The following is a 25565-nucleotide window of genomic DNA, read 5'->3' as shown; positions in this document are numbered from 1 at the left end:
ACATTGGCGTCCCTCATACATAAATAAAACCATTTTAGTTGCTAGTTATCATAATCAAGATTGGACATGAAGTATTTTTGGATGGATTGTTATACTTACAGGGTGATTGATGGATTGAGTATAACAGAGATTGATGAATCTACATGCAAGAACAGACTTACTGAAGCGTTGTAGTGTAACGAAACAGACGAAGACATTAAAATGTGTTTCAGGATTTGTTTTATATAGACAGAGCAGATGGGGCATACGCAGCTGGGAAGTGACAGGCTGTGTGTATGAATGCGGATTTATTGGTGACTGGCCACTTCAAATGGGTTTTGCCTCCTCTGAGCCGTTAATGGTCGTCGTACATCACAGTGCTGATGTCTCCCGTCGCGGCTGGGACAAGCCCGACTAGAGTTAATGATCAGGGTTTGCAAAGGAAATGAAGATGTATGAGTTTTAAGTCTGCTTCTGCTGCCCTGGAGTAGAAAGAAATGCCTCAGGATGAAAAACATCTCCCCATGCCTCCATCTCATCCTTTACAACCCGTTCAATGATCAATAACCTGCTCGTCTTTCTTCTCAGCTGCTTTGGTCTGACCATTAAACAGAGGCGGGATTAATGTTGTTAGCTTTAAACAGCTGGGGAAATAAGAATCCAAGTAATCGGAAAAAACTAATTTATTCAAAATCACAGGAGTGTAATTGTAAAAATCTATTTTAATCTAACAAATATTAATCTTTTTGATCCAAACTACAATCAAAACAAGTACATTTTCACAAAGGACAGTTGTTTTTAATTTGTTTATTTTCTTGAGGGAATGTTGGATCCTTCATTAATTATTTACTTACATTATTTACAGTTATTATTTTACATGGCTTGGTCACATGCACATTATCATAAAAACAAAACTGTACACACATTTACACTCATTTAAGAGGGAGCTATCTGTGCAATAAAAGGCACAAATGACCTTTGACCCTGCATTTATGTCCCATGAGTAGATATTTAACAGACGGCCATATATTGTATTACCATATGAGAGCTCGATATGACAACACACGCCTGGGGACAATGACTTGAGCAGCTGCGTGTCGATGTGTGATAGCGATTGCCCTCTTGTGTGATTGTGTCAAAATGCGATTCCATCCCCCTTTGCAGCCCGAGGCAAAGTTGAAAGTCTCTTCAGCCGTACTGATAAAGTGAGCTGCGACGTTATCTGACTTAGAACGGAGGTCCACAATCTGTAGGACAATCTACAATCTTCAGAATAAGTCTATTACAGATTCAGGATATTCAATTAATGATTATCAATGTCCTACATACACATTCTGTTTCTTTAAGGCAGTAAGGCCCGTTGGCTGAGGCACAAGGCTGAAGTTGAGTTGACTACTTTGAGTTCATTTCCTCGAGGTCATAAGAAGGGAGGCATGGGCTGGAAATGCTACAGGTGGTAATCACACAATCAGTTCAACGGCAGCTTCCCTCTATCTGTCCTCAGGTCCCAGATCTAACACCAGACTGCTTACAGCCATGTTGATTTTGATAAAAAATGTCTTTGTTTTGCTTTTAGCCAACTGACCATTTGCTAATCCGCGCCTGTGAGCAGCTATTGTCCAATCATAGCTTAGCAACTGTCTCTATGCACAGTGAACCTGTCAAGCTTTTTGATTTCTCTACATGCTAAAACATTGTTAACAGGACTTTAATATGTGCAAAGCAATGTATGAAAGAGTTTCAAGGGGTTCTTTAAAAAATAATAATTGTTATTATAGACATAATTTGTTTTAGCAAACTCGTAATTTTTTTCAAAAGTATTTTCTTTGGTGGGGTTAAGCATAGTCGTTAAAAAAAGCATTAAAACCTATGATTGGGTTTTTCTGCATAATGGAGGACCCATTGTTTTTAAATTACGTTTTTTTTTACTGGTAAATCAGACAGGTATTATTGTAACCTGTATATTTTCTGTAAATGAATGCTTGACAGGCGTAGCAACAGTAATTAGGGGGTGGGGCTTAGCAAATTAGGTCATACAACCAATTGGGTTCACAGAAATGTTGAATTACACTTTTAGTGGCTTTAAAGCTCTGTAATTTGAACTAGATGCCAATAGGGGATACAAGAAACTTCAATGGACTTTTTTTGGGCTACAAAACATTGTCACCAGCTGGTGTACCAATTTAAAGTCGTTGAGAGGTATTGATCAAAAAATACCACATGCTCAATGGTACATTTTGGGTGATAATATCCTTTTCTTAAAGGACATTTCATCAGCTAGGATTTTTCCACAGTCTACTTTTGCAATAGAAATAGATAATGGTTAGATGTTGTCATCCTTTGTCTATGATTATATCCTTCATGGAGTAATATGGCCTGTTTGTGGTCAGTATTATTAAGAAAAATGTCCAAATTACAGCCGGGGAAATAAGGAGGGCTGGGGTTCTCCTGAGCTTCTACAAAGGTGTGCATGCTGCTCTGTCAAAGAGAATAATTTTCATTCTCAGGTTTACTATAAAAAGGGACGTTAAAGGCAGGGACATAATGAGGACTGCCCTTCTACTTCTTGACTGTCATCTTACATACTGTATGAGCACAAACATGTATATATTTGGTTTCTAAACCTACTTTAAAGCTAAAAAGACGTGATCTTTTACGCACAATTACAGTGCTTTAAGAGTTGTTTTGACCGCATAAACCCCATCTTTGTAAACTAAGTCTAAAAGGCTTAATACATATCTGGAAAACAGTTCACAGAGTATTCACAGCAGTGTTCATTATCCAAAGTGCATGTAAATCCTAACTTGCAGAGATTACTCTGAGGCCAGCTGAGGAGGAAGACGTCAGTTAACCTCCACTAAATCTCCTCTGCAATATACAAACAAAAAAGTATGACACACCTATTTACACATCATCAAGTAATGAAGTGGTGATATCTGCAGAATACAAGTCTCAGAAGTCAGGGTAACTTTGGGTGGGGCTGATCAAAGACCATATCATATTTTTTTGTGAAGCACACAATTGTCGTGTCTTCAGAATCCAAACAAATGGCCAATTCTTCAAAGATTTTGATAGCAAATCCACATCAAGATTGACAATAGAAAATTAATGTTTTGAGGTGACCAATCAACAAATGAGCAGCACCAACATCATGCATATTTTAGTAAATGTACAAGCACATGAAGAGGCAAGTGCCTAAAGCTACAGTACTACGAAAACTTCTCAATAAATAATTCTGTCCAGAGAAAACAAACGAGATAAAGGCTGTCTGAGAATTGTTATCGCATTAAAAAAAAACACCACAGAGCTCTGTGAGCAAGGTCAGTTTGGCTAATGAGCACAGATAAATACATAATGTACAGCAAGGGGCCCAGTGGACGCGGACAAGAGGTCAAAGAATACAACCCATTATGTGAAGGTTCATTTCCCTACAAACCACTTTTTCTACCACTCTCTCCTCTCCAGTTTAACCATTATACAATTATTCTTGAAGTACTTCACACAAGTACTTAAGGTGAAAAACTCAGTGCACATCCTCTCAGAGTTGCAAGACGTGCAGCTTTGGCCAGATTTGGAAGATGTTGTTTACTTTACGTACATTTTTTACAAAAAAAGCAGCGTTCATATATAACAAGTAAAGGGAAATAAATGCAAAAACTAATCATTGAAATTAATTTTTTCACAAAAAGGGGGTTATACATGATAGTACCATTAAAAAAAAAAATCTCTCAAACAAGGCATTTGGTCAATTCAGAAAGCTACCTTATTCACAGGGTCAAGTACTGACTAAAATATGGCCAAAATTATCCTTCAACCTTTACCTGAGTTTCTAACAATGGCAACAAAATAATTCCAGGAACGCTTCCACAGATCATCCCCATACACACATTTGCATTCACTTCAATAACCCCGCCCTTCCCACAATATAGTAACAAAACCCAAGTCATTGCTTTTTGGAAAAGGAAAGCAGCTTCAAACTGATGTTGGCTACATCAACCACCAGCGGTGCAGTCTCCTTTTGGAGGAGAATTCATAGAGGATGTTTTGAAAGTAATAACTATTTTCAGCAGCTGTTGTTTAATTAGAATACATATATATCTGGGCTTATGAAAAAAAAAAAGTACATTAATTGCCTAAATGAAAAATATGTCTTTCAACAGAAGGAGTAAGATTTTAGACATTTTACTAAAAAACAAATTGGGATTTATCAAGCCGTAGGTTTTAATTCTGCATGTCATTTTGAACGTATACAAAAAAGGCCTAAGTTCATTAACTGAAAGTTATGCAGATGCAATTTTCTGTAATGAGAACAAAACATAATTGAATCAATGTAGCCTGTTAGAGTGTATGTTTGAGCATATGTTTGTGTCAGTGCATTGCTGAATCTGTTTCATTAAAGAGACACAGTGAGGGACGCCAAGACCCATCAGACAAGATGGATAAGCGAAACATCCACTGAACTCATGTGTCTGTGTGTGTCATCAGTTTGTGCATGTGTGCACACACAATCTGTCACATAAACAGATTCCAGTGCACCAGAACAGGACGTTTTTTTCCTGTTCCTTATATGTAGCAGCAAAGTGTGGGTGGAAGAAAATTGGGATTTAAAAAATAAATCCTTCTCAGTTATGACCTACTTTCCCCCCAAGTAATCTTGCCTGAAAAGCAGTCGGTAGAGTTGCTAGACCTCTAATTAAATTGGCTTCCAAGAGAGGTTCAGTAGCTGGGAAGGAGGTGCACTTCTCAGTAAGGCTGGTCAGTCTGATACGGTCACAAACCTTGAAGATCAGAGCGGAGCAGAAAGCAGGCGGGGGGGAACTGATAGGGCTGCTATATTACCAATTGTGTGGAGGATAAATGGCAGGTAAGAGACACATACTGTACGATGGTCGAGATAATGATCTGGCACTTTGGCCTCATGTCTTCGGAGTGTGTGCTGTAGGTTTGTGTTGTCTGTGTCATGTGCATCTGCAGGGAGTATTTTTATTTTTGCCAAAGTTAGCACTTGGTAGAGCAGATATCACAATCTGGTGGGATCCTCCAGGGCCAGTGTTACCTTAGTTGTGCTACTGGAAGTGTGCTTTCCTGTTTGCAGGGTCAGCAGTTAGACAGTCTTATAGCCAGGGAGGCCACAGAGGACACATCCAAACTTCAAAATGTCAAGCACCAGGTGTTTGAACAGAGACCCGTACAAATGTTCCATCCTACCTCAACAGCTGAAGGAGGGAAAATAATAAATTAGTAAAAGTCATTAAAAATGTACAAGACTTGTAAAACACAACAAAGTTTCAGTGACATACTGAGAGCGCCTTGAGGGTGTTTCCGGGTTTTGAAAACATAACATCCAGTGGTGGTTTAATGTAATTTTCCAGTTATTCAAGATCCGAAACATGACTCTCCAGTATGTTCAGAACAGTTACAACACTCACAGTCCTGAATGGAGGAAAGCAGGAAAAGGTGTCCCAAATCGTTATTTGCCGATTTTAATGAGGCTCGTGCTATAACCTTCGGACACAAAAAATACATCTCTGAGCAAATTCATGTGTCACTGTTCCACAAGGACTCTGAGACCTTGGTGAGAGGACAGAAGGGCTCTTTCTTTTTAACAACAGGCTGTGGTTGTTTTTTTGTCACAAGAGAGAAATTCTTCTTTCCGAGTGATGCAGTTTTTATTGCCCAAGTAGCATCACACCTGAATGGCACTTTCACAATCTGAAAGGCAAATACTTTTATGCCTTTGAAAGAATCTTCTGTCTCGGTTCAATTTGCACCTTGTCAAGGAACAAAAAACTGTGATCGCCTTGGAAATGGTGTTTTCTGCTTCACAGCTCAATGAGCAAGTCACAGATCAGGGGCTGAAGTTGCAGCAAGATGGCCGACAAAGGAACCACTCAGGGCTGTCACCTCTTCCTCCACACCTTTGACGACCAGATCTTCACTGTCGTGTCACTAAAGAGAGACAAAAGAGGTTTTGAGGATGAGCAAAGGGATGCAAGGGGAACAAAACAAATGGAGAAAATAACAGAGCATCAGTCAGGCAGTCTTGACTTTGAAAACAATCAAGTATGCATCAGACACGGCACAATCAAATCAGCCTTAAAGTGCACTTCACACACACACACATATGCCCACACAAACACACACATATAATTCATTAAAGATTATTGTCATTTAAATCTAATATAAAAGTCACAGATGCCATAAAATAAGCAGAGTACAGTATAGTATGCCATCAAAAAGTTTGTCAGAATTCACATCATTGTTGCTGTTTACATTTTACTGATACAATTACAAATAAATTACTGATATTAAAAAATGCCACACAGGAATTATCTACTGTTTTTGTTTTGTCGTGTTTTCTTGTGTAGGATAAACTGCCACACTGTGACATTTCGTTGCGCAACCCTGTATTTCAGAATAACATTCAAATGATCCTTATATCGTTGTGTCTGAACGATAAATAAGAAGCTGTAGCCAGTTAGCTTAGCATCGAGAAATATGTCTAATTTAGTTCAATCCAATGAAAACTGTAGTGTAAGTTGCTTTGTATGGGGGGTTACATGCTGGACTGGCTAATTCCAGCTAGCCAGGTTAGCTATTTCCCCCGTGTTCAGTCTATATGCTAGGATAAGTGTTTGGTGCTCATAGCCTTATATTATAAGCCAGACTTGAAAGCGGTATCCATCTTCTCCTTTAACTCTGACATATTCCAAAAGAGTATAACAGGTTCAGCAGACTAGAGTTTGTTATATTCTGAACAGCACTGTGAGTCACTCGTTCAATCTCTGATAAACTGTTTGTCTTAGAGGTGGCAATGATCTGCATGAAAACAAACACAGTAGCCTATAAGTTTAAAAATAAAAACGGCAGCAGGTTAAAAAACAACAACAATCAGACAAAGAAAAGAATGATAGAAGAATTGGAACACAAATGAAAAGAGGGATAAAACAGGACAGGAGCTACCGGAAAAGGTAAAGAAAAAGGGTGGACATTAGTTAAGAGAGTACCAGAGGAAGGGAGGGTTGGTGAAGCAGTCATGGGAGGCTGGTGGCTCGGCCCTTGATGGCCAGGACCCGGCGAGGAAGACATGGGGTCAAACCTGGCACATAGTTCCACAGCTTCACCCTGCAGTCACTGGGGTGGAGGAGGAGGAGGAGGAGGAGGAGGAGGAGGAGGAGGAGGAGGAGGAGGAGGAGGAGGAGGAGGAGGAGGAGGAGGAGGAGGAGGAGGAGGAGGAGGAGGAGGAGGAGGAGGAGGAGGAAGGTGGACAACAGGAGGGTGGGAAGGCAGAGTTTAAGCAGGGACAAGAGGAAATATGTGTAAAGATTACAGAAGAGCAGACAGAGGTGATACAGTGATTCAGATGAGCAAAAGACCGATAGAAGACGGGGGAATAAAAAGTTAGTAATCTTCAGTGAAAGCCCACCAGCTGAAAAGAAGGATGAACACAGGATGTCCCACTCAGACACACAGTCAGCAACCATTAACACAGTCTGATGCAACCATTTAAAAACACACATTTTAGAGAAAAACAGGATGTAGCTTGACCCTCTCTGAGCTACAGACGCTGACACACACCCACTACAGATGAGATGCTTGCGATTAAAAGAGAATGGATCATAATCTGGTATTTCACTCACATTTTCTCTCATTATGTTCAACCTCCAAACTATCCAACCTCCCTTCTGATAAAGCTGGCATTATATATATATATATATATATATATGTTTGCTATTGTCAACATATTCCAGAAAAACCAAGGTTCATCTTTCAAAACGTTCTGAATACATTATATGTGGCCCTCTGCTACGAGCATACTTGTTCCTACTGATGATTTGAATCTTAAATGACTTAATTCAGACATGTTTAATATTTTTTAAAGGCTAAATGATTCCCAAAAAATCTACTGCCACTGTTATTTTAGCAAATGTCAATAAAACAGGTGCTCTAGTGATTATTTAAAGCAGCAGATAAATAATGGTTTTCATCCAGCTCTATGATAAATTGGCAGGCAAGACTTGCTACTGAATCAGTGCATTTTTGGTTTGGTCTTTTCTTGGATTGAATTGAAAATCCTCGAAAAATATATAAAAAATTAAATTAAATTTGAAGAATACCACAGATACCAACACTTCTATTTTACACTGTTGCAATAAAAAACATTTCTGGATCAGTGGTGTTGCAGTACACATAACCCTTCCTACCTGGACGCAGTGAAGATCTGTCTGGAGTTGGTACAGATAGCATTGATGGGGCTGTCGTGACCTTTGATCTCTCCTATGGGGGTAAAGTTGTCTACGTTCCACACCTTCATCATGCCCCCCCGACAGGCGCTCAGCAGCATGGGCCGACCCGGGACATAAGCCAGAGCGCAGACCCAGTCCTTATGGGCATTGGGGATTTGCTGTGGAGTCAAAGCAGAGACATAAAGTCAGACAGAGATCATGATCTTACATCTACGGTTTTTACATCAAAACTACAGGAGTGTTAGTCATCTGGTTCTTTTGTTCTTAAAATAACAGCAATGTTCATTTTCTCATACATGTAAACTATTGTCAGTACAGTTGGGTATTATTGCAGAGACAATGCATGTCGTTGCTAGGCAACAAACTCATTAATACTGTATTTAGACACAGTACCGCAGTTATTCTTAGCTCAGGTGTCTGCTCGTTGAGTATTTTACAATGGCTTCAAACAAGATTCATAAACTGGAAATGGATACATCTGTCTTGGGTATAGATAGAAACACTGATATGAGCCACTATTTCATTAAGCTATTGGAGAAATCACTTTAAAAAGACAGTTAAATGTGCACTGGTGGACAGTCTTAAAGTGTTAGGAAGCAATTGTCTTCATTTGAAAGTGCAGAGCAAGTGTAAACGTTAATTTATGAGTAATTCCCACCCGATTGGCCAACCTAATCTCTATATGACCTTTAAGAGATTCAAACAGTACTATTTTCTGCCATTGAGGGGATTAATTATTCCTTCCGCTCGTCTCTAAACTCATCCTGCGAGGAACAAACTGTAACACACTGACAAAACCTCTGACACATAGCTTCTGAACAAACATCTCACTTTTTATCACGCATTTCTGTATTGGTTAAAGAGACAGTAAAGAACAGACTGAACCATGTCTGTGATCACACAGCACTGCAGAGATTGGATGTTAAACATAATCAGTCTCTTCAAATTTTGTTTTTCACAGAGCTTTAACAAACTTTGGCTTTTGCTGTTTTTTTTAAATTAATTTAGCTCAAAAGCGAGGAACACATGGTGATAAAACATTTGTCTACTTGTTCATGTTGTGTTTGCTTCTCACATTAATTACTTTCAATTTGCATTTTGAACATAGCCAAAATAACACTCCAAGTTCCTTTCCATCGATGTTTCCATCAGGCACAAAAATACTAATTTGTTTTCATGTTGATTTATTTACCCTACTGCAGTTGCTCTCCTCTATATGACTTTAAACTCAGGTCTATTTAAGCCCCATTTATTGTGATCTAAACAGAAGACAGCCACACCTAAATACATGCGTTCCTCTTTAACTTTCAGAGGAAAAAGAAAATGAATATTATTGAACTGAAGGTATTTTGCCTTGAAACACAGCTCCAACATTTTTGTTACGGAGAAATAGTCAAGGGTCAAGAAAGATTATAATACTGTGTGACATTATCCAAATGCCTATAATTTGAAATGAACCATATCATTTAGAGCAGTGGTTCTCAACTGGTGGGTCGCGACCCACTTTCAAGTAGATGTGTGAGTGAAGACATTTTTTTTTTTTTTTAAACAATCTTTTTTTTGTTGAAAAAAGTCAAACTTTTATTTTGAAGGCCAGATTTTCTAACGCTGTGCATGCAGAAGGCGTTGGACTGGAAGTATTGGAGACCAGAAACAGTTTTGAAAACTTCTGTCACGTAGTGATCATCTTCTCAATGAAACATCTTTGCTGATGTTTTTTCGAGTCTTCTGGCCTTTGATCAGAATCATGATTGTTGCCGGAACTCCACACGGACTTTGCGGTAGAACTATTCTTTATACATCCATGGTAACTTCAGATAAAAATGAACACATAATGAAATATGACCCCCGGTTTGATGATTGACAGGTCACAGAACAATGGGGGCTATCTACCCTTACCCACAATTTAAAGTAATTCACACAGACTATCTCCTCTTTGCTCTTCTCTCTGTGAGGAGCAGCAAGCTGTCAGAACAAAGTGAAAAACAAACAATGGCATAAAATATTATTAAAATGTCGGGTAGTAATAGATTTATTTATTTTCTTCTCAGAGTGTACCAGAATGCGTAGTTTATATGTTAGTATTTCTAAAAATCTCCTGGGGGAGAATCCCCCCCAGACCCCCCTGCTGGGGTTGGGTTTTCAGCATGTGGGCCTTTTTATGTTACACAGTTCAGCTTTGATTCCATCATCTCATTAAACCTTTTTTAATTTTTCTTTAGTTCTGTGAAGGGATATAAGGGATATATGCACTGTACTTCACTTTCATTCATAATGTTTGCTGAAAAGCGTATATATTACAGCACGATTTTTTGTTGAATAGATTTCGGGTCGCCATTTATTGACAAAGAAAAAAGTGGGTCCTGAGGCCTGACCAGTTGAGAACCACTGATTTAGAGCAACTCTATATGAAGGTGTATTTTAAACACAGCTTGACTCTTAACAATTTCTGGTTCAACATACAAAATGAGAAGTACTGATTGAGGCAACCCATTCTCCTGCTTTCCATTTAGAAAGTAGGCTATCCATTCAGAAACAGCAAATGGATACAAATGGATAAAAGATGGAAGAATAATTGGTTACTAAACATGAGCAGCAGTGGTGGAATGAATACTTAGATTGATGCTGCTTACACAAAAGTTAATTTAAAGTTTGTAAAGGTTATGTTCGTGTCCTTTGGCAGAGAACGGATTCACTGCATTCAACTGTTTTGAAGTGTATGTGGCCTTCCTGTTTGCAGAAAACAAGGATCTCTTAGCCATTTACTCTCACTCGTTCACTCCTTAGAGCTAGACTGATGCAGGCTGGGTTGATATAAATAAACGATATACTCTGATATTAGTTGGTCAATAATATGTTAGTAATAGGGCTGCATAATGTCTTTTATTATTGTCATTTCAATGTTAACTTGCACTCTGTATCTCAGTATTTCTTTACCTGTAGAAATATCCAATCGTTTTTTAATTTGTAATTTAACAAGCAGTGTTTTGTGTTGTAAAAAATACAGAAAAGCTGCAGAACGACATAACTGAGTCAAATGTATTATTTTTGTATGTCTAGTAAGTTACATAATTATTGTGATAATCAAAAAACGTAATTGCATATTTTCCTCATTTCCTGCAGCCCTGATTAGTTTTAAAGTTTGAGTAGCCCACAATTACAAAAGAAACATCAGTACAGAAAAGCAAAAGAGAAAATAATTGTAAGTAATTTAGAAGCAGTAGCTTCACCATAGGAAAAAAACAATATTGGCTGATATATTGTTATCAGATCTTTTAATCTCTCATATGTCAAAACCATCAGCCAGAAAATTCATAATGGGTTGTCTTTTATTCATCGTCTTATCTCAGCAGGTTGGCTGTTTCATAGAAACTTAATCAAGCATAAGTTATTACAGAATGCTATGAGGTTCATTTATGTGCATTTTGTTTATTTAGGAGTACTTTTTATTTTCTCTTATAAATTAAACATTTTCTGTGTTTCCTCCTTGTCATGAAAATGAATGTAAATGTTGACACATATGCATAAACTAGTTGAATATAAATATTAAATGGGTTTGAAAATAGCCCCATTCCAGTATAATCTATTCGAGGCTTCCTTTATGTCGGCTGATAACTCCCTAAATACGGCAGGCAGCAGAGTTGGGACCTTAAGTCCAAAAACCTTTTGAGAAATTAGAGATTATTCATTAACAAAAATGTTAAATACTGTAGAGGAAACCTTAGGAGGGCAATTCCTCTCCTTGCCCCTGAATCCACTGATATTGGGGAAGTTTAAGAAAGGGAATAACAACTCTAAAAATAAAGAATAAGTGCTCATACTGTATATAATACATCCAACCCGCCATCTGTAACAACTTTACACCAGTGGGTAAAAATGTGTTACTGCTATCCAACACCTCACAGAGAGCAACACCACACTGCAGCAACTGTTGCATAAGCCAAACACAGTGAATGTTCAAAGTTATACTATTTATCAAGCAACAGGGAATGACTAAACTTCAGTGTAGAGTAATTATAAACAAATTGCTTCTCTTATTCCTCCAAAAGAACACCTTATGGAGTATGCATTTTAACAGGTGGGTCGGAGCAGAACAGCTTGCAGCAGCAATCCTGGAGGAGGCAGAGTCCACTGACTAATATATTCTATTGTACCCCAAGCCACAATTTGATCCTATTACATAATTAGACTGAGACTACTGGGTTAGAGAGGCTGTAAAATGGATTGTGTTGGCTGATTCACAAATGAGGTTAAAGTCATCTGCCGCAGACCACAGCACCCACTGAGTTGTTTTATTCAGCCTTTGAATGGAAATACTAATGTCTTATGTGCTCAATTTTTCTGTTTGGATAAACAAAGGCTAAATAGAACTCATGCAAACAACAAGAAAGTGCTTCTTAATATGCATATTACGGTGCATGCAAATGAGTAAGCCACATCCCCCCACAAGGTGCATTATTATGCATTATTAACATATGCAGTGGGAACAAAAGATACACTAGCGCAGCAATCAACACATTCATACAAAGACACACACACACACTTTCCTCTCCGGTACCTGTGGATCTGATGCGTGTGGGCTCTAACGCCCTGATGTTGACTCACTGCATACCTGCCACATTGCACATGACGGCACTATTGACTTTCTCCACAGAGGGAACGGCCTATGTTGGGAGACATGAAGGGAGCTGTCCACCAACCAGAGGCTCAACGGACAGCACAGTTTTGATCTGTCACGCAAGTGTCAGATAACAGGTACAATACAATCTCAACAGGGGCTGTATGGGCAAAACTGTCCTCTTTTAATGATAGTATAGCTTAAGAGCAGGAGAGAGAGGGGGTGACATGCTACAAAGGTCGATGGTTGGCAGTCAAACGCTGGGCTGCTGCGGCAAGGACTAAGGCTTTGAATATTGGTTGCACTGTTATGAGAGTGACTTTTTAGAAATATCCAATGTCTACAATAGGGTTGCAACAAACAGTTTTTATTAGCTCTTCATTTCATCAATGGCAATTTCAGTCCGTCTGAAATAAATCACAAACTATTGGATGGATTGCCACATTCATGTCCCCGACACCATAAACTGTTTTTCTGACTTTCCTTCTAGCGCCACCTTTAGGTCAAAATGTGCTATACTACATGCTCATTAGCCTCATCTGTACTTTGTGTTGTTTTGGGGGATGTACTGATAGGAATCCCAAAATAATCTCCCAAAGCTCTTTTTATACTGTGTTGGCCCTCTATCTGTTGCTCTACGTGCAGCATATGGAAAGACTGGCTCACAAGCTGATAAGGGTCAAAAGATCATGAATTAATGGCAGAGAACGATGGACTCAGCATGCTGCAGGCTCTTGGCACGTAGCATCAGGAGCAGCACTGTAGCACAGCCAGGGTGTTAAACTTTGATGTTTGAACTCTACATGCATATAAAATCCTTCTGATCCCCACTGTACTCGACCCCTCTGACCTCACAGACTGTGTAGGAGCATACAACACATGCAGCCTTCCTTTTAGGTAACTCTTAGCAAGTATTGCTATATTTTCCGGCTGGTAAAAGACAAGTTTCAGGCTTTAAAAGACTCTTCTTCATCGTGGAAACATAAATCTAACTAAAAACACAGACTACACATGCAGGCAAATACACTCTCACACACACACACACACACAAACACACACCTGAGTGAGTTCCTGTTCTCCCAGATCCCATTTCTTGATGCCGTTGTCTCTGGACCCACTGAACAGCACATCTCCCTGAACAGCCAAACACTCGATGCCGTCATAATGGGGAGGCTCAAAGTTGTGAGCTGGACCTATATTACCCATAGTTCCCTCTGTCACGTCAAACACCTGGGGAGAGAACAGGGAAAGGGGATATTAAAAGATGTAAATCTACATCTGTGACACTCAGGTACGGTCTGAAAATCTGAGTGTGTGAATATGTGTTTGTCTATGCATTAGTGTGTGTCTGTGGTACCTTGACATAATGGTCCTTGGAGCCAGTGATTACTTGATCTTTGCCCATTAGAGACTGTCCTACTGTCAGACAGATGACAGAGCCGATGTGGCCCATCAGCTTCCCCATCCCTTGCATCCTACACACACACACACAATACACACACGCGTAAAGGAGGTGAGGCAAAGGACTGTGAAATTCATTACTTACAAGAATCTGATTTTCAAGGTTTCAACATATGAAATCACTTTCCGTCTCTCGGGTGGGGTAAAACTGCTGAAACGCAGCGATGCCATAGGCAGACTGTTTAACACATTCATTTTTCATTTCTGGGGGTTGTTTTGCATCATTAGGTGGGTCTGAGCCCCTCAGCGTAAACTGTCTCATCCAATCTGTTAATAATTTCCCTCTGGATGCATAAAAACTAAGGGGAAGACTGGGATGTAGATGGATTTCACTGGCTGCATTGTAGAAAACATGTATACACCAGCGCTGAGTTCATGCACTTTCTGTTGACAGCCTTCTTAAACTCAAGAATGAATCGGCTCTTTGGTTGATTAACATCTGACAAGCGAATATATACATCCACGTCTACAAGAACACACGTATCTACCACGACTGTTTAAATGGGTAAACGTTTTTCGGACTGCTAAAGTTGGGATGGTGGAGAAATGCTCTCCGCAGACCCATGCTCACAGCATTATAAACCTTTTTCTTACTCAATATCAAGCCACACTTATTGTTTTTACTTCGGCTGTGAGTGTTTGTGTGTGCTCAGGATGAGTTTCGCTTGTTCTCGCTGTATCTGTATCGCTATCACGGAAGCCCTGTCTGCTCCTCACAGCAACGAGCAGTACTTAATACTTAAACAAACACTTAAGAGGAGTAGTTACATAAATAAATGAACCTATGCGTCGATTAATAAATGTACCTGTTGAGGTCCCACATGCGAACAGTGTTCCCAGCAGCAGCGTAGAGCACGGATCCTGATGGGTTCAGGGCAATCTGGTTAATCTGACACTCGCCCTGTGCAAAGGTGATCGTGCGGGTGGTGGTGCCCGCACAGGCATCCCCTGAGACCACCTGTCCAGACGAACTGTGGGGGTAAAGAGAAGAGTATAAGGGGGACATGAGGTGGAGAAATAAATGGGAACAGAGACAAGTGTACTGAGCAGAACTTCCAATTAGTCAATTCAGCTTGAGGCGTTTCATATCATATTTCTCAAAATTTAATTTGCCACTTTTTTGCATATTGAAACACATCACTGAACTGAAAAAGCATACTATCCTTAAATCACTTCTATTAAATATTATACAGTTTCATCTGGCTGGTTGCGGGGAGGAAACTTACGTGAGCGTGCGGACACACTTGGCAGAGTCTCGGATGTCCCACACCTTGATGAAGGAGGTGGAGACGGAGAAGACTAAACAGGAGGAAGGACTATATTTGATGGACACTACGTTGTTTGGGTGGCCTTTGAGGGTGACGATCTCTTGACCCGTTACCAGGTTCCACATCTTACAGGTGCGATCTGCAGGACAAGAGAAGGGATGTTCAATAACTATCTTGAGGGTGGTATTTTCCAAAATGCTGATCTAATCTTAAAGCGCTGTATTTCTTTTCATATGACAACACTTAAGTTATCCTGTTACTTTCTTCAACGCAAATAATATCCATTTAAAAGATCTTTAAAAAAGTATTTATACAGTTTAGTAAAGTTCAGTATGTGTACCTTTAGATCCAGTGAATAGCAGCTCATCGGTAGCATCCACACACAGGACGGGCTTTGAATGGCCCTCGGCTACAGAAACACACTGCAGGGGCGCCGTCCGACCCCCCTTCACACCCCCAATGGGATTGATCACACCCCTAAAATGCACACACGCATTTGATGTCACAGTCTTGTCAGTATGAATCAGTGAGGGAGATTTCGTTCCACATATCTACATGAGCATTTATGTAAATCACAGACAGATTACGAACATGCACACAAAAACACAAACATTCATTCTATTATACAGAGACAATACCAACCCATACTGAAAAAATAAAGATGATCCACACTCGTTAAAATAACTATACACAAATACAATCACTCAAATTCCTGTTGTTGTTTATTTGATCCCACCTGCTCCATTGAATCACCCTTTCTGCTTTTGTTGTAGACAAGCCCAATTAAGGCACTAGAGCAGTAAGAGCGGCTTTTCTTCCTGTCTTTCTGTCTCCCCCTCTCTCTTACACTTACACGCACACCAAGACATACATGCATAAAAACACACACAGCCTCCCCTCTGTTATATGTGCATTCCCTTTCTCTAGCTGAACCTCTGCCCTCCTCTCACCCCAAATCGATGTCCCACTGACAGACGAGAGACCAAGAGTGCCTGGAGAGCAGTCAGCGGAGTGAGACAGCAGGCAGAGGGTGAGAAGAACAAGAGGGAGGAATGTGGGAAAATTGGTCCCCGGTGGGCTTCCTAATAACACCAGTGGTGGATAGTGTGTATGTGAGTGCATATCTGTGTGAGAGGGTAAGGTAGAGAGTAAATCAGTGAGGAAAAGCCAGAGGATGTGAGGAGGAAAAAGAGAATCTGTGAATACACACAGAACTCGGGGCAGGTTTTGTTTCTGCACAGAGTAAGAAAAATACAGAAGGGTGTGCTTGAAACTTGTCAAATATGGCAACATGCTCCTCGTCTGTGCCTGCACATATCCCAGCGTGACAGCACACACACAACAACTAAATTAAATATTAAACCATACTGCCTGCGTATCTTACCTAACATTGCAAATGCCAACCAAAATAAAACACTGTCATTCATCAACCAATGAAAAAAGATTGCATGCATGTCTGCCAAAACTCACAAACAAAAGAAAACCAACTTGTGTAGAATAAGCCACAGGCTGGGAAACCAACTACATAGCAGCCTGCAACTCAAAATAAACCACAGCACAATGGCGTGAGATGTCACAATCACCACATGCAACATTCATTCTCCACAAGTCAGTTGGTAACTGACTCAGTTCAGCAACTCCACAACCATTTGCCTTTTAGAGCCTCTGGGAAAAGAGTATGTGGTACATGAGGGTGCAGAGATGTATCAAGTTGATATCATAGTCAGATTATTAGATTCTGCTCCTCTGCAGAGCTGCAAACAGTGACTGTGATGGCAGGTGTATAGAATTATCGGAGCATCTCATCGATCTGTCCCACCCTCATTTTGGTCCAATTTCATTTAGTAAAGACTGACGATAGAACACAGGTATTTATTTGATAACATAAGAGTGGGAAACCAAACATGTGACTAGAGATGTCCTAAAATGATCCCAAAAATCAATGATCAAGACACTCTATAAGTGATTGGTAATCAGCATCCCACAGTTTGCTCCACTCTGCTGAGTCTGTTGATTTATGTGATTTCACAGATTTATGTTCATTCATTTAATTTAAAAACAAAATGTGGAATTTTTTTTTTAAATGATTCAAAAGGAAAAGGGAATGATGATTTTTGTAGAAGAAGAATTTTAGGTTTAGCTTTATTTGAATGAACTTTATCACTCTTAAATTAAGGCTGGTAATGCTATCATTATGTATGATTAAGAAAGTGCTTATGCTCTATCCTCATTGGTTATAATAAACAAAGGAGCAGTAAAGTGTGAAGCTATGACTCATTTATATTTTATATGAATAAAACATAATTTTGCTTATGTTATTATAATGAACCAGAGCCCTTACTAATAAACCAATTACAAGTACTTTGTTCACCTTCCCGATAAACCATTATGTTGCATTATTTTGAATACTTTTTAAATAGTTTATCTTCTGTTTTACATACTTTAAACGGTACATATTATAGTATTGCCTAATGCAGCACTCTATTTCACAACATGGCGCTGGTCCAAATGGCAGAAAGTGTTCCATCAATTCTATCAGCATCTGTGGAAGATATCATAGTGTGCTGCGTAATGTGCAATGTGAGGGCTGCTAATGGCTGTTGCAGGGCCAAGCACCAAGAGACCGGCAGACTAATGAAAACATGGAGGGATCTCACACTGTGCTCTTTGAAATACACAGAAAACCAGACAGCCTTGGTGAGAGGAGCATCAATGCACAGAAATAGAGTTACCAGAAAGAGAAGAAGAGGAAACCTTGCTTTTACCATTACTAAATCATTGTATTATATTTGTCTCAAAGGAATGAAAAACTGTCTGGATTCATTTAAAGATGCTTCTTTAAAAATAAATTATACATTTTTTTATTTACTTTTTTCCTGCTTCAGCCTGCTGAAAAGTGGTACGGTTCATTCAGGTCTTGTGTGCGAGCAACATTACAGAGCAACCCAACATCACAGGTGGGAAGAGGCCGGCAGGTCAAGAGAGCTGCATGTGGTTAGAACATGCACCACAGCCACCTCGACCGCAAAGGAGGAAAAGGAGGTACTGATAACCGATGGAGACGAGACGACACCAGGTGAGTTAACAGGCAAACGGGAAATACAGAGAGTGACAAACACAGTTCCTCTACCTGAGCACCTCGGAGAGCGAGGAGTCGCTGTCATCCGACCTGGAGGCAGAAGAGGAGCAGGAGAGGGGAGGAAGGGGCAGGAAGAGGAAAGGGTTAACCACACTAAGGAAAGACAGAAGGGTTACTGGCAAAGGGTTAAAATGGAGGAGTGACTGGAGGAAGGGGTTTAGATATAAAAGCAGTGAGCAAACTGGCAGGAAAAATCTGTCAGAAAACAAAGCTTGTCCAGTGATTAACAGGCAGTTTGCCATGACATGTGCTTCTTGTAAAGCTCTTTGAGCATCTGGAAAAGCGCTATAATAAATGTAAGGAATTATTTCCAATTAAAACCACTGAACAGGCTTTATTCTTGACCGCTGTCTGCAGATGTTTTCCTTGGTTAAGCATGTTTACTGTAAGTAAACCCACAACAATGGCTGGTTAAGGGGAGTTTTCCATAGTTGTGTTGGCGTTAAAAGTTAAATGTTTAAAGGAAATGTTAAGACTTTTCGCTTATTCTCTTCCTTGACAAGAGTTAGATGAGACAATTGGTACCACTCTTGAGTCTGATAGTTCAGTCTACAGTTACACCCAGCAGCAGGTTAGCTTAGCATAAAAAGGAAACAATCATGGCTCTTTCTGATGGTTATAAAATCTGCCTACTAGCAACTCTAAAGCTCATAACTAAAAAGATTGTATTTTATTTTTGTTCAAAATGCAATGTGTGGAAACAACAATTAGTGGTTTAACAAATAAAGACAGGTGTGTTTATTTTTTAGCTTTAGAAAAGCTAGCAGTTGGATTTTGTTAAGATTTTGTTAAAGCTAAGTTAGCCGTTTCTCTGTTACCAGTCTTTCTGCTAAGCTAACTTAGCCTACTGTACACTCACATTTACATCCAACTCTCGGCAGATAGTGCAAATTTAAAAGTTAAATAATTTATCTGAACAAGGTAGAGAAGAGGTACTGAAAGAAAGAAGGAAGTAGTGAAGGAGGAAACACTGATGCCAAGGTAGTCATACAGGGGTTCAACAAACTGCACATACATTTTTTACATATATGCAGCCATAATATATGACTTCCGTAACGCCAGTGTCTACTAACATATCTACTCCTTCCAGACATATACAGGGGATTAGTGCAGAAAAGAACATAAGGAACCGCAAACAGGGTTAACAGAAGGGAAAATCTAGGAGGCTCTGTTTAAAGCTGTCCAGGGAATGAGTGCAGACCATACCAATACAGTACCTCCACTGTGTGTAACCGGGCAATAAAAATGTTATTATATTGTAAATATTTTATAGCCTCATGTTTGTCACCATGAGAGCCTGCTGTGCTTTACACTCTGAGCATGAAATAATAAAACTAAATGGTTGTGGATGTGTCTGGAGGGAACAACAGTGTTAAAAAGGTGATTAAAATTCCTCCATCTCTTGGTATTCACGGCTGGCCACAGTATTTATTAGCATAGTGATAGCATCAGCTTTTCTTACACACTCTCAAGACAAATCCTTTTAAAATTCATTGTTTTCAGAAGATGCAAATGTAATGCAAAGATTAAAAAATGGCTCTGGGATGCAAAGCCTCTTTATCCATCAGACAACATGAAAACTTGGTTTGAAATTAATTTTCCTCATTCTAATGTGTCTTTCAAATCTGTGTCAAATGCCTGATCCATGTCTCCTAGGCAGCCAATCTCCTCACATATTATACGGTCGAAAAACCGAGGCAGAATGCTCCCCAACATCACAAAAACATTTTAATGTTTGATTTCTGTACTGGCAAAGATTCACTTGTGAACATCACAATGACTAATTTGACCCCAAATTACACAGAATTCCAACTGGCTTTCTGTTTATTAAGAAATTGAAGAGATTGGCTCAATATAGCTTTGAATTAATACTTGTGATAATGAAGTTTGTCATCATCACAAGGTCAGTGTCAGTAATGTAAATAAATTGAAAGCAAAAAATAAATAATGGTTTAAATTATTTAAATTTCTGGCAACAAAAAAAAATATAGGCTTACATACATATATATACAGTGGGGCAAAAAAGTATTTAGTCAGCCACCAATTGTGCAAGTTCTCCCACTTCAAAATATGATAGAGGCCTGTAATTTTCATCCTAGGTATACCTCAACTATGAGAGACAAAATGAGAAGAAAAAAAAAATCCAGAAAATCACATTGTCTGATTTTTAAAGAATTTATTTGCAAATTATGATGGAAAATAAGTATTTGGTCAATAACAAAAGTTCATCTCAATACTTTGTTATATACCCTTTGTTGGCAATGACAGAGATCAAACGTTTTCTGTAAGTCTTCACGAGGTTTTCACACACTGTTGCTGGTATTTTGGCCCATTCCTCCATGCAGATCTCCTCTAGAGCAGTGATGTTTTGGGGCTGTCGCTGGGCAACACAGACTTTCAACTCCCTCCAAAGATTTTCTATGGGGTTGAGATCTGGAGACTGGCTAGGCCACTCCAGGACCTTGAAATGCTTCTTACGAAGCCACTCCTTCGTTGCCCGGGCGGTGTGTTTGGGATCATTGTCATGCTGAAAGACCCAGCCACGTTTCATCTTCAATGCCCTTCCTGATGGAAGGAGGTTGTCACTCAAAATCTCACGATACATGGCCCCATTTATTCTTTCCTTTACACGGATCAGTCGTCCTGGTCCCTTTGCAGAAAAACAGCCTCAAAGCATGATGTTTCCACCCCCATGTTTCACAGTAGGTATGGTGTTCTTTGGATGCAACTCAGCATTCTTTCTCCTCCAAACACGTCTAGTTGAGTTTTTACCAACAAGTTCTATTTTGATTTCATCTGACCATATGACATTCTCCCAATCCTCTTCTGGATCATCTAAATGCTCTCTAGCAAACTTCAGATGGGCCTGGACATGTACTGGCTTAAGCAGGGGGACACGTCTGGCACTGCAGGATTTGAGTCCCTGGTGGCGTAGTGTGTTACTGATGGTAGCATTTGTTACTTTGGTCCCAGCTCTCTGCAGGTCATTGACTAGGTCCCCCCGTGTGGTTCTGGGATTTTTGCTCACTGTTCTTGTGATCATTTTGAGCCCACGGGGTGAGATCTTGCGTGGAGCCCCAGATCGAGGGAGATTATCAGTGGTCTTGTATGTCTTCCATTTTCTAATAATTGCTCCCACAGTTGATTTCTTCACACCAAGCTGCTTACCTATTGCAGATTCAGTCTTCCCAGCCTGGTGCAGGTCTACGATTTTGTTTCTGGTGTCCTTTGACAGCTCTTTGGTCTTGGCCATAGTGGAGTTTGGAGTGTGACTGTTTGAGGTTGTGGACAGGTGTCTTTTATACTGATAACGAGTTCAAACAGGTGCCATTAATACAGTTAACGAGTGGAGGACAGAGGAGGCTCTTAAAGAAGAAGTTACAGGTCTGTGAGAGCCAGAAAACTTGTTTGTTTGTAGGTGACCAAATACTTGTTTTACCGAGGAATTTACCAATTCATTCATTAAAAATCCTACAATGTGATTTCCTGGATTATTTCCCCCCATTCTGTCTCTCATAGTTGAAGTGTACCTAGGACGAACATTACAGGCCTCTCTCATCTTTTTAAGTGGAAGAACTTGCACAATTGGTGGCTGACTAAATACTTTTTTGCCCCACTGTATATATCCCGCGTTAAAATCAGTAAATAGATCCCTCTGCACAACACTTAAAGATCTCCTATCATGCTATTTTTAGGCATAAAAGTGCATGTTGCATGATAGGACACCTTTAAAGAAAAGCATGCAAATGACAAAACGGTGTGAAACCTGCCACCAGAATGTAACAATGCAAATGCTCCCTTACACAAAATAGGAAACGGGGAAAAGACCTTTCATCCTCCTACATCATGCTCACTATAGGAAGGCCTTTCCTGTGATAACTACAAACGCAACCCTAAACATAAATATCCTCCCACACTGCCACCTTGAGTTAATTCAAAATGGCTTCCAATCACAACAGCTGCATGGGAAGATGACAACAGCCGACTGTATCTACCCCTGCTCCAGATAATGAGGACACGTCGCTCCTACACACAAAAATGCACACATGCAGCGAACACAAACACAACCCCTACCTTATTTCACACAGCATTTCCCTAAACAATTATGGATCAATAAAGCTTAGAAATGTTCTGTATTAATAAAGATTACAAAGCAAACACCTTTAGAGCAGAGCCAAACGCTGACTGAAATTAACTGCTGACATTTATCAGAGCGGAAAGCTGGAATTGATTGTAAGCAGGAAGGGAAAAGGCCGGTTGCTCACTCCAGACCTATTTGCGGCTGACATTAACATGCATCTACAATTCTTTTAACCTCTATAAATAGAGATAGGATTAACAACCATTAAAAACAGGCCAATTCGTCACCAACTCTATGTAAAGCCTAAAAGATTATCATACATATTAATCCAATTCCCTCGGTCCCACAGTGTCCACAAACCCTGAATATTATGAGATAAGATTTATTTACAGGGCAGTTTTTTTATTTACTGTTCAAAATGATTTATCTTTGTCTTGTCCAAATGCCAATATGCACATCATTATCATGCAAATCAAAAATCCTGTAAACAGGCACACTACGCAATAAACCGTTTTTTGCAATACTGCCCTGACAGTTTGCTCTTACAAAGGATGTTACCATCTTAGCTGCTTCCCTCCTAATTTGCATTTGTTTCCTAGTAACTCCTATAAATGGAGTGGAAAAACACTGCAATTACACCGTGTTGGTAGTGTTGCTAAATGTAGCCTGTGGATGTGGTTTGATGTGGTCTTATCTTCTGAGTCATTTAACACCTGGATTCTGTGGATGTTTGCCCCATTTCTCCTTCCAGGAAATACATTCATGCCAAAAGCATTATGTCTAAGAGTGGAATTCATCGGAGGATAAACATTTGGAAAATAGCACATTCTTAAGAAGATCATCTACACAGCGGACAAAAGCCCTTTCCTCTCAAAGGGCCTGACCTTCTGACAATATGTGAAGATCTCAATCCATGGAAGAGGAGAAAAAAAGAGAATAGAAAGTGGTTTTAAAGTAAAACTGAACTGATCAGATGAGAATGCAGGGACAAAAGGACAAAAGCATTGTGTGAATGTGTATCTGCAAGAGTGTACTCACTTGTCCAGAGCAGAACCTTGGGTTTGGTTGCTGGTGAGCCGGGAGAAGACGTTGCGGTCGTTCCTGGACCTCAGAGGCGGGGAGGAGGGGGGAGTGTAGCCGTCAGTGGGCCTGATAGGGAGCAGGGGGGGAGGAAAGTTAAGGAAGGAAGAACAAGAAGAATTAAGAATATAGGAGGAGTATGTGAATAACATTACAGAGTCAAAAGATTAGAAAAATCTGCCAACAGAATAGCTTAAATTTGAGCATCACAGTGCATGTACCTGTACGAGCGATCGTAGGATTTTCTCCTTGTTAGAGGGGAAGTGTCATAACCACGAGACTGCCTGGGACTGACACACACACACACACACACAAAAGCATACTAAGCAATCTTTAAGGGAGTGCACAGGAGGGTGATACACATCTAAAGGAATCAATAAGCAAGAAGGGTTAATGCATGTTAACAGCATTTCTAGCAGACTAAAGAAACTTGCAGACTAATTCCTTCAAAAATTAAATCACACACACTCAGGCTTCCCATCCCAGAGGACTGATGCTAATTTCATTGGCTTTTCCCTTTCTCTCCCTGAAGGAGATTTATAACCCAAAACTGTCAGGCCTCTGGCAGGTTTCCAGCGGCTGTTAACTTGGAAGTGAACTGCAGGAAAGACATAAAAGTTCTTGACAACTTTGTCAGGAAATAAAATGTGATGAAAAGACGTTTTGTTATGTTGTGTTGTGATATCCCACAGGGTGTATGGTTATGCAATTATCATCATGTTTCTATCACACTTGTTAGTCTATCTAAGCAACAGGTTTTATTTTTAAATAGTCGCAAATGTTCCCGTTCAACCCACGTCATCAACACTTCATGACTCTGCTCTTGCTAAAGGGAAGTGCTAAAGGGCACTTCAGCAGAACAAATGTTTACCATCATGGGAATAACAGATAAGCTTCTCTATTTGAAGAAGACTATAACATCAGGGCCTCTGCTGTCCCACACAGCAGAGCAGTGATACACAACCAAAGGGTGTGTGTTCCCCAGGGTGTACATCTGCAGGTGCCAGGCGCTACAGAGGTGGGACAGAAGCTAAACTAAGTGGAAAAAAATGCAGTTCAATGTTTAGCTGGGTTAAAGGGCCAACTTTAAATGTTGTTTTGACAAACCATTACAGACAAATCCAACTAATTGTGATAAATATCTAAATACTAAGTCAGCTCTGATACCTTAACACTAAAAACACTAAAGGGAATGAATAAAAGGTTGAAATATTTAGATAAATGTTATGGATAAATGTAAAAAAAAATGGTGGAAAAGCTATAAGATTTATTTAATTGTTTAAATAGTTAGCTGAAAGTAATGGCTTAGTTTCATGTAATTGATAAATGGAAATACGCCTATTGGTTAATCCATATAGAGGTGTTTTAATAGTCCTACATTGAACCATACCTCCAACAACTACTTGGTTAAACTTAAGGGACGTGTCTTTAAATCAACATGAAAAACTCGTAACCTCTTCTCCTGTTTTGTTGTTGTTCTCCTGTGCCTTTGATTGATCGGTTTCTTCATTTCCCTTTTAATTACTTTGTTGCATTTGAGGCAACTAATGACGTATAACTGCACTATAAGTGAGTTTATGGTCTATTCCATTTGTATGTTATTTCATTCCTATGTCATTTTATTTTCGTTTCAATTGCCAATTTTTTTTTATGTCGTTCCTAATGCTTTTCTTTGCCAGTGTTAGCACTTTCA

At 39.6% G+C, this 25565-nt stretch overlaps 1 protein-coding gene across 5 annotated transcripts in view; it reads right to left on the bottom strand.

The window, feature by feature from the left end:
- Positions 1–755: 755 nt before the first annotated feature.
- Positions 756–25565, bottom strand: part of kif21b (kinesin family member 21B) — a 65105-nt gene continuing 40295 nt past the window's right edge. For 3 of the 5 annotated variants that reach the window (XM_034218298.1, XM_034218295.1, XM_034218297.1), the window contains exons 24-34: positions 24094–24162; positions 23831–23941; positions 18703–18741; positions 15913–16049; positions 15531–15711; positions 15111–15275; positions 14201–14318; positions 13903–14073; positions 8184–8383; positions 6987–7113; positions 756–5928 (exon numbers count right to left, since the gene is read on the bottom strand). In XM_034218298.1, the coding sequence (XP_034074189.1) occupies positions 7014–7113; positions 8184–8383; positions 13903–14073; positions 14201–14318; positions 15111–15275; positions 15531–15711; positions 15913–16049; positions 18703–18741; positions 23831–23941; positions 24094–24162 (1291 nt within the window). In that variant the 3' untranslated portion in view covers positions 756–5928; positions 6987–7013. The remainder of the gene's footprint in view (positions 5929–6986; positions 7114–8183; positions 8384–13902; positions 14074–14200; positions 14319–15110; positions 15276–15530; positions 15712–15912; positions 16050–18702; positions 18742–23830; positions 23942–24093; positions 24163–25565) is intronic. The other 2 variants (XM_034218300.1, XM_034218299.1) reach the window with 2 other exon arrangements.

This window comes from Gymnodraco acuticeps, unplaced genomic scaffold, assembly GCF_902827175.1.
Source record: "Gymnodraco acuticeps unplaced genomic scaffold, fGymAcu1.1, whole genome shotgun sequence".
Lineage (NCBI taxonomy): Eukaryota > Metazoa > Chordata > Actinopteri > Perciformes > Bathydraconidae > Gymnodraco > Gymnodraco acuticeps.
Note: the sequence above shows the minus strand (reverse complement) of the source record. Positions and strands in the feature narration are given on the sequence as shown.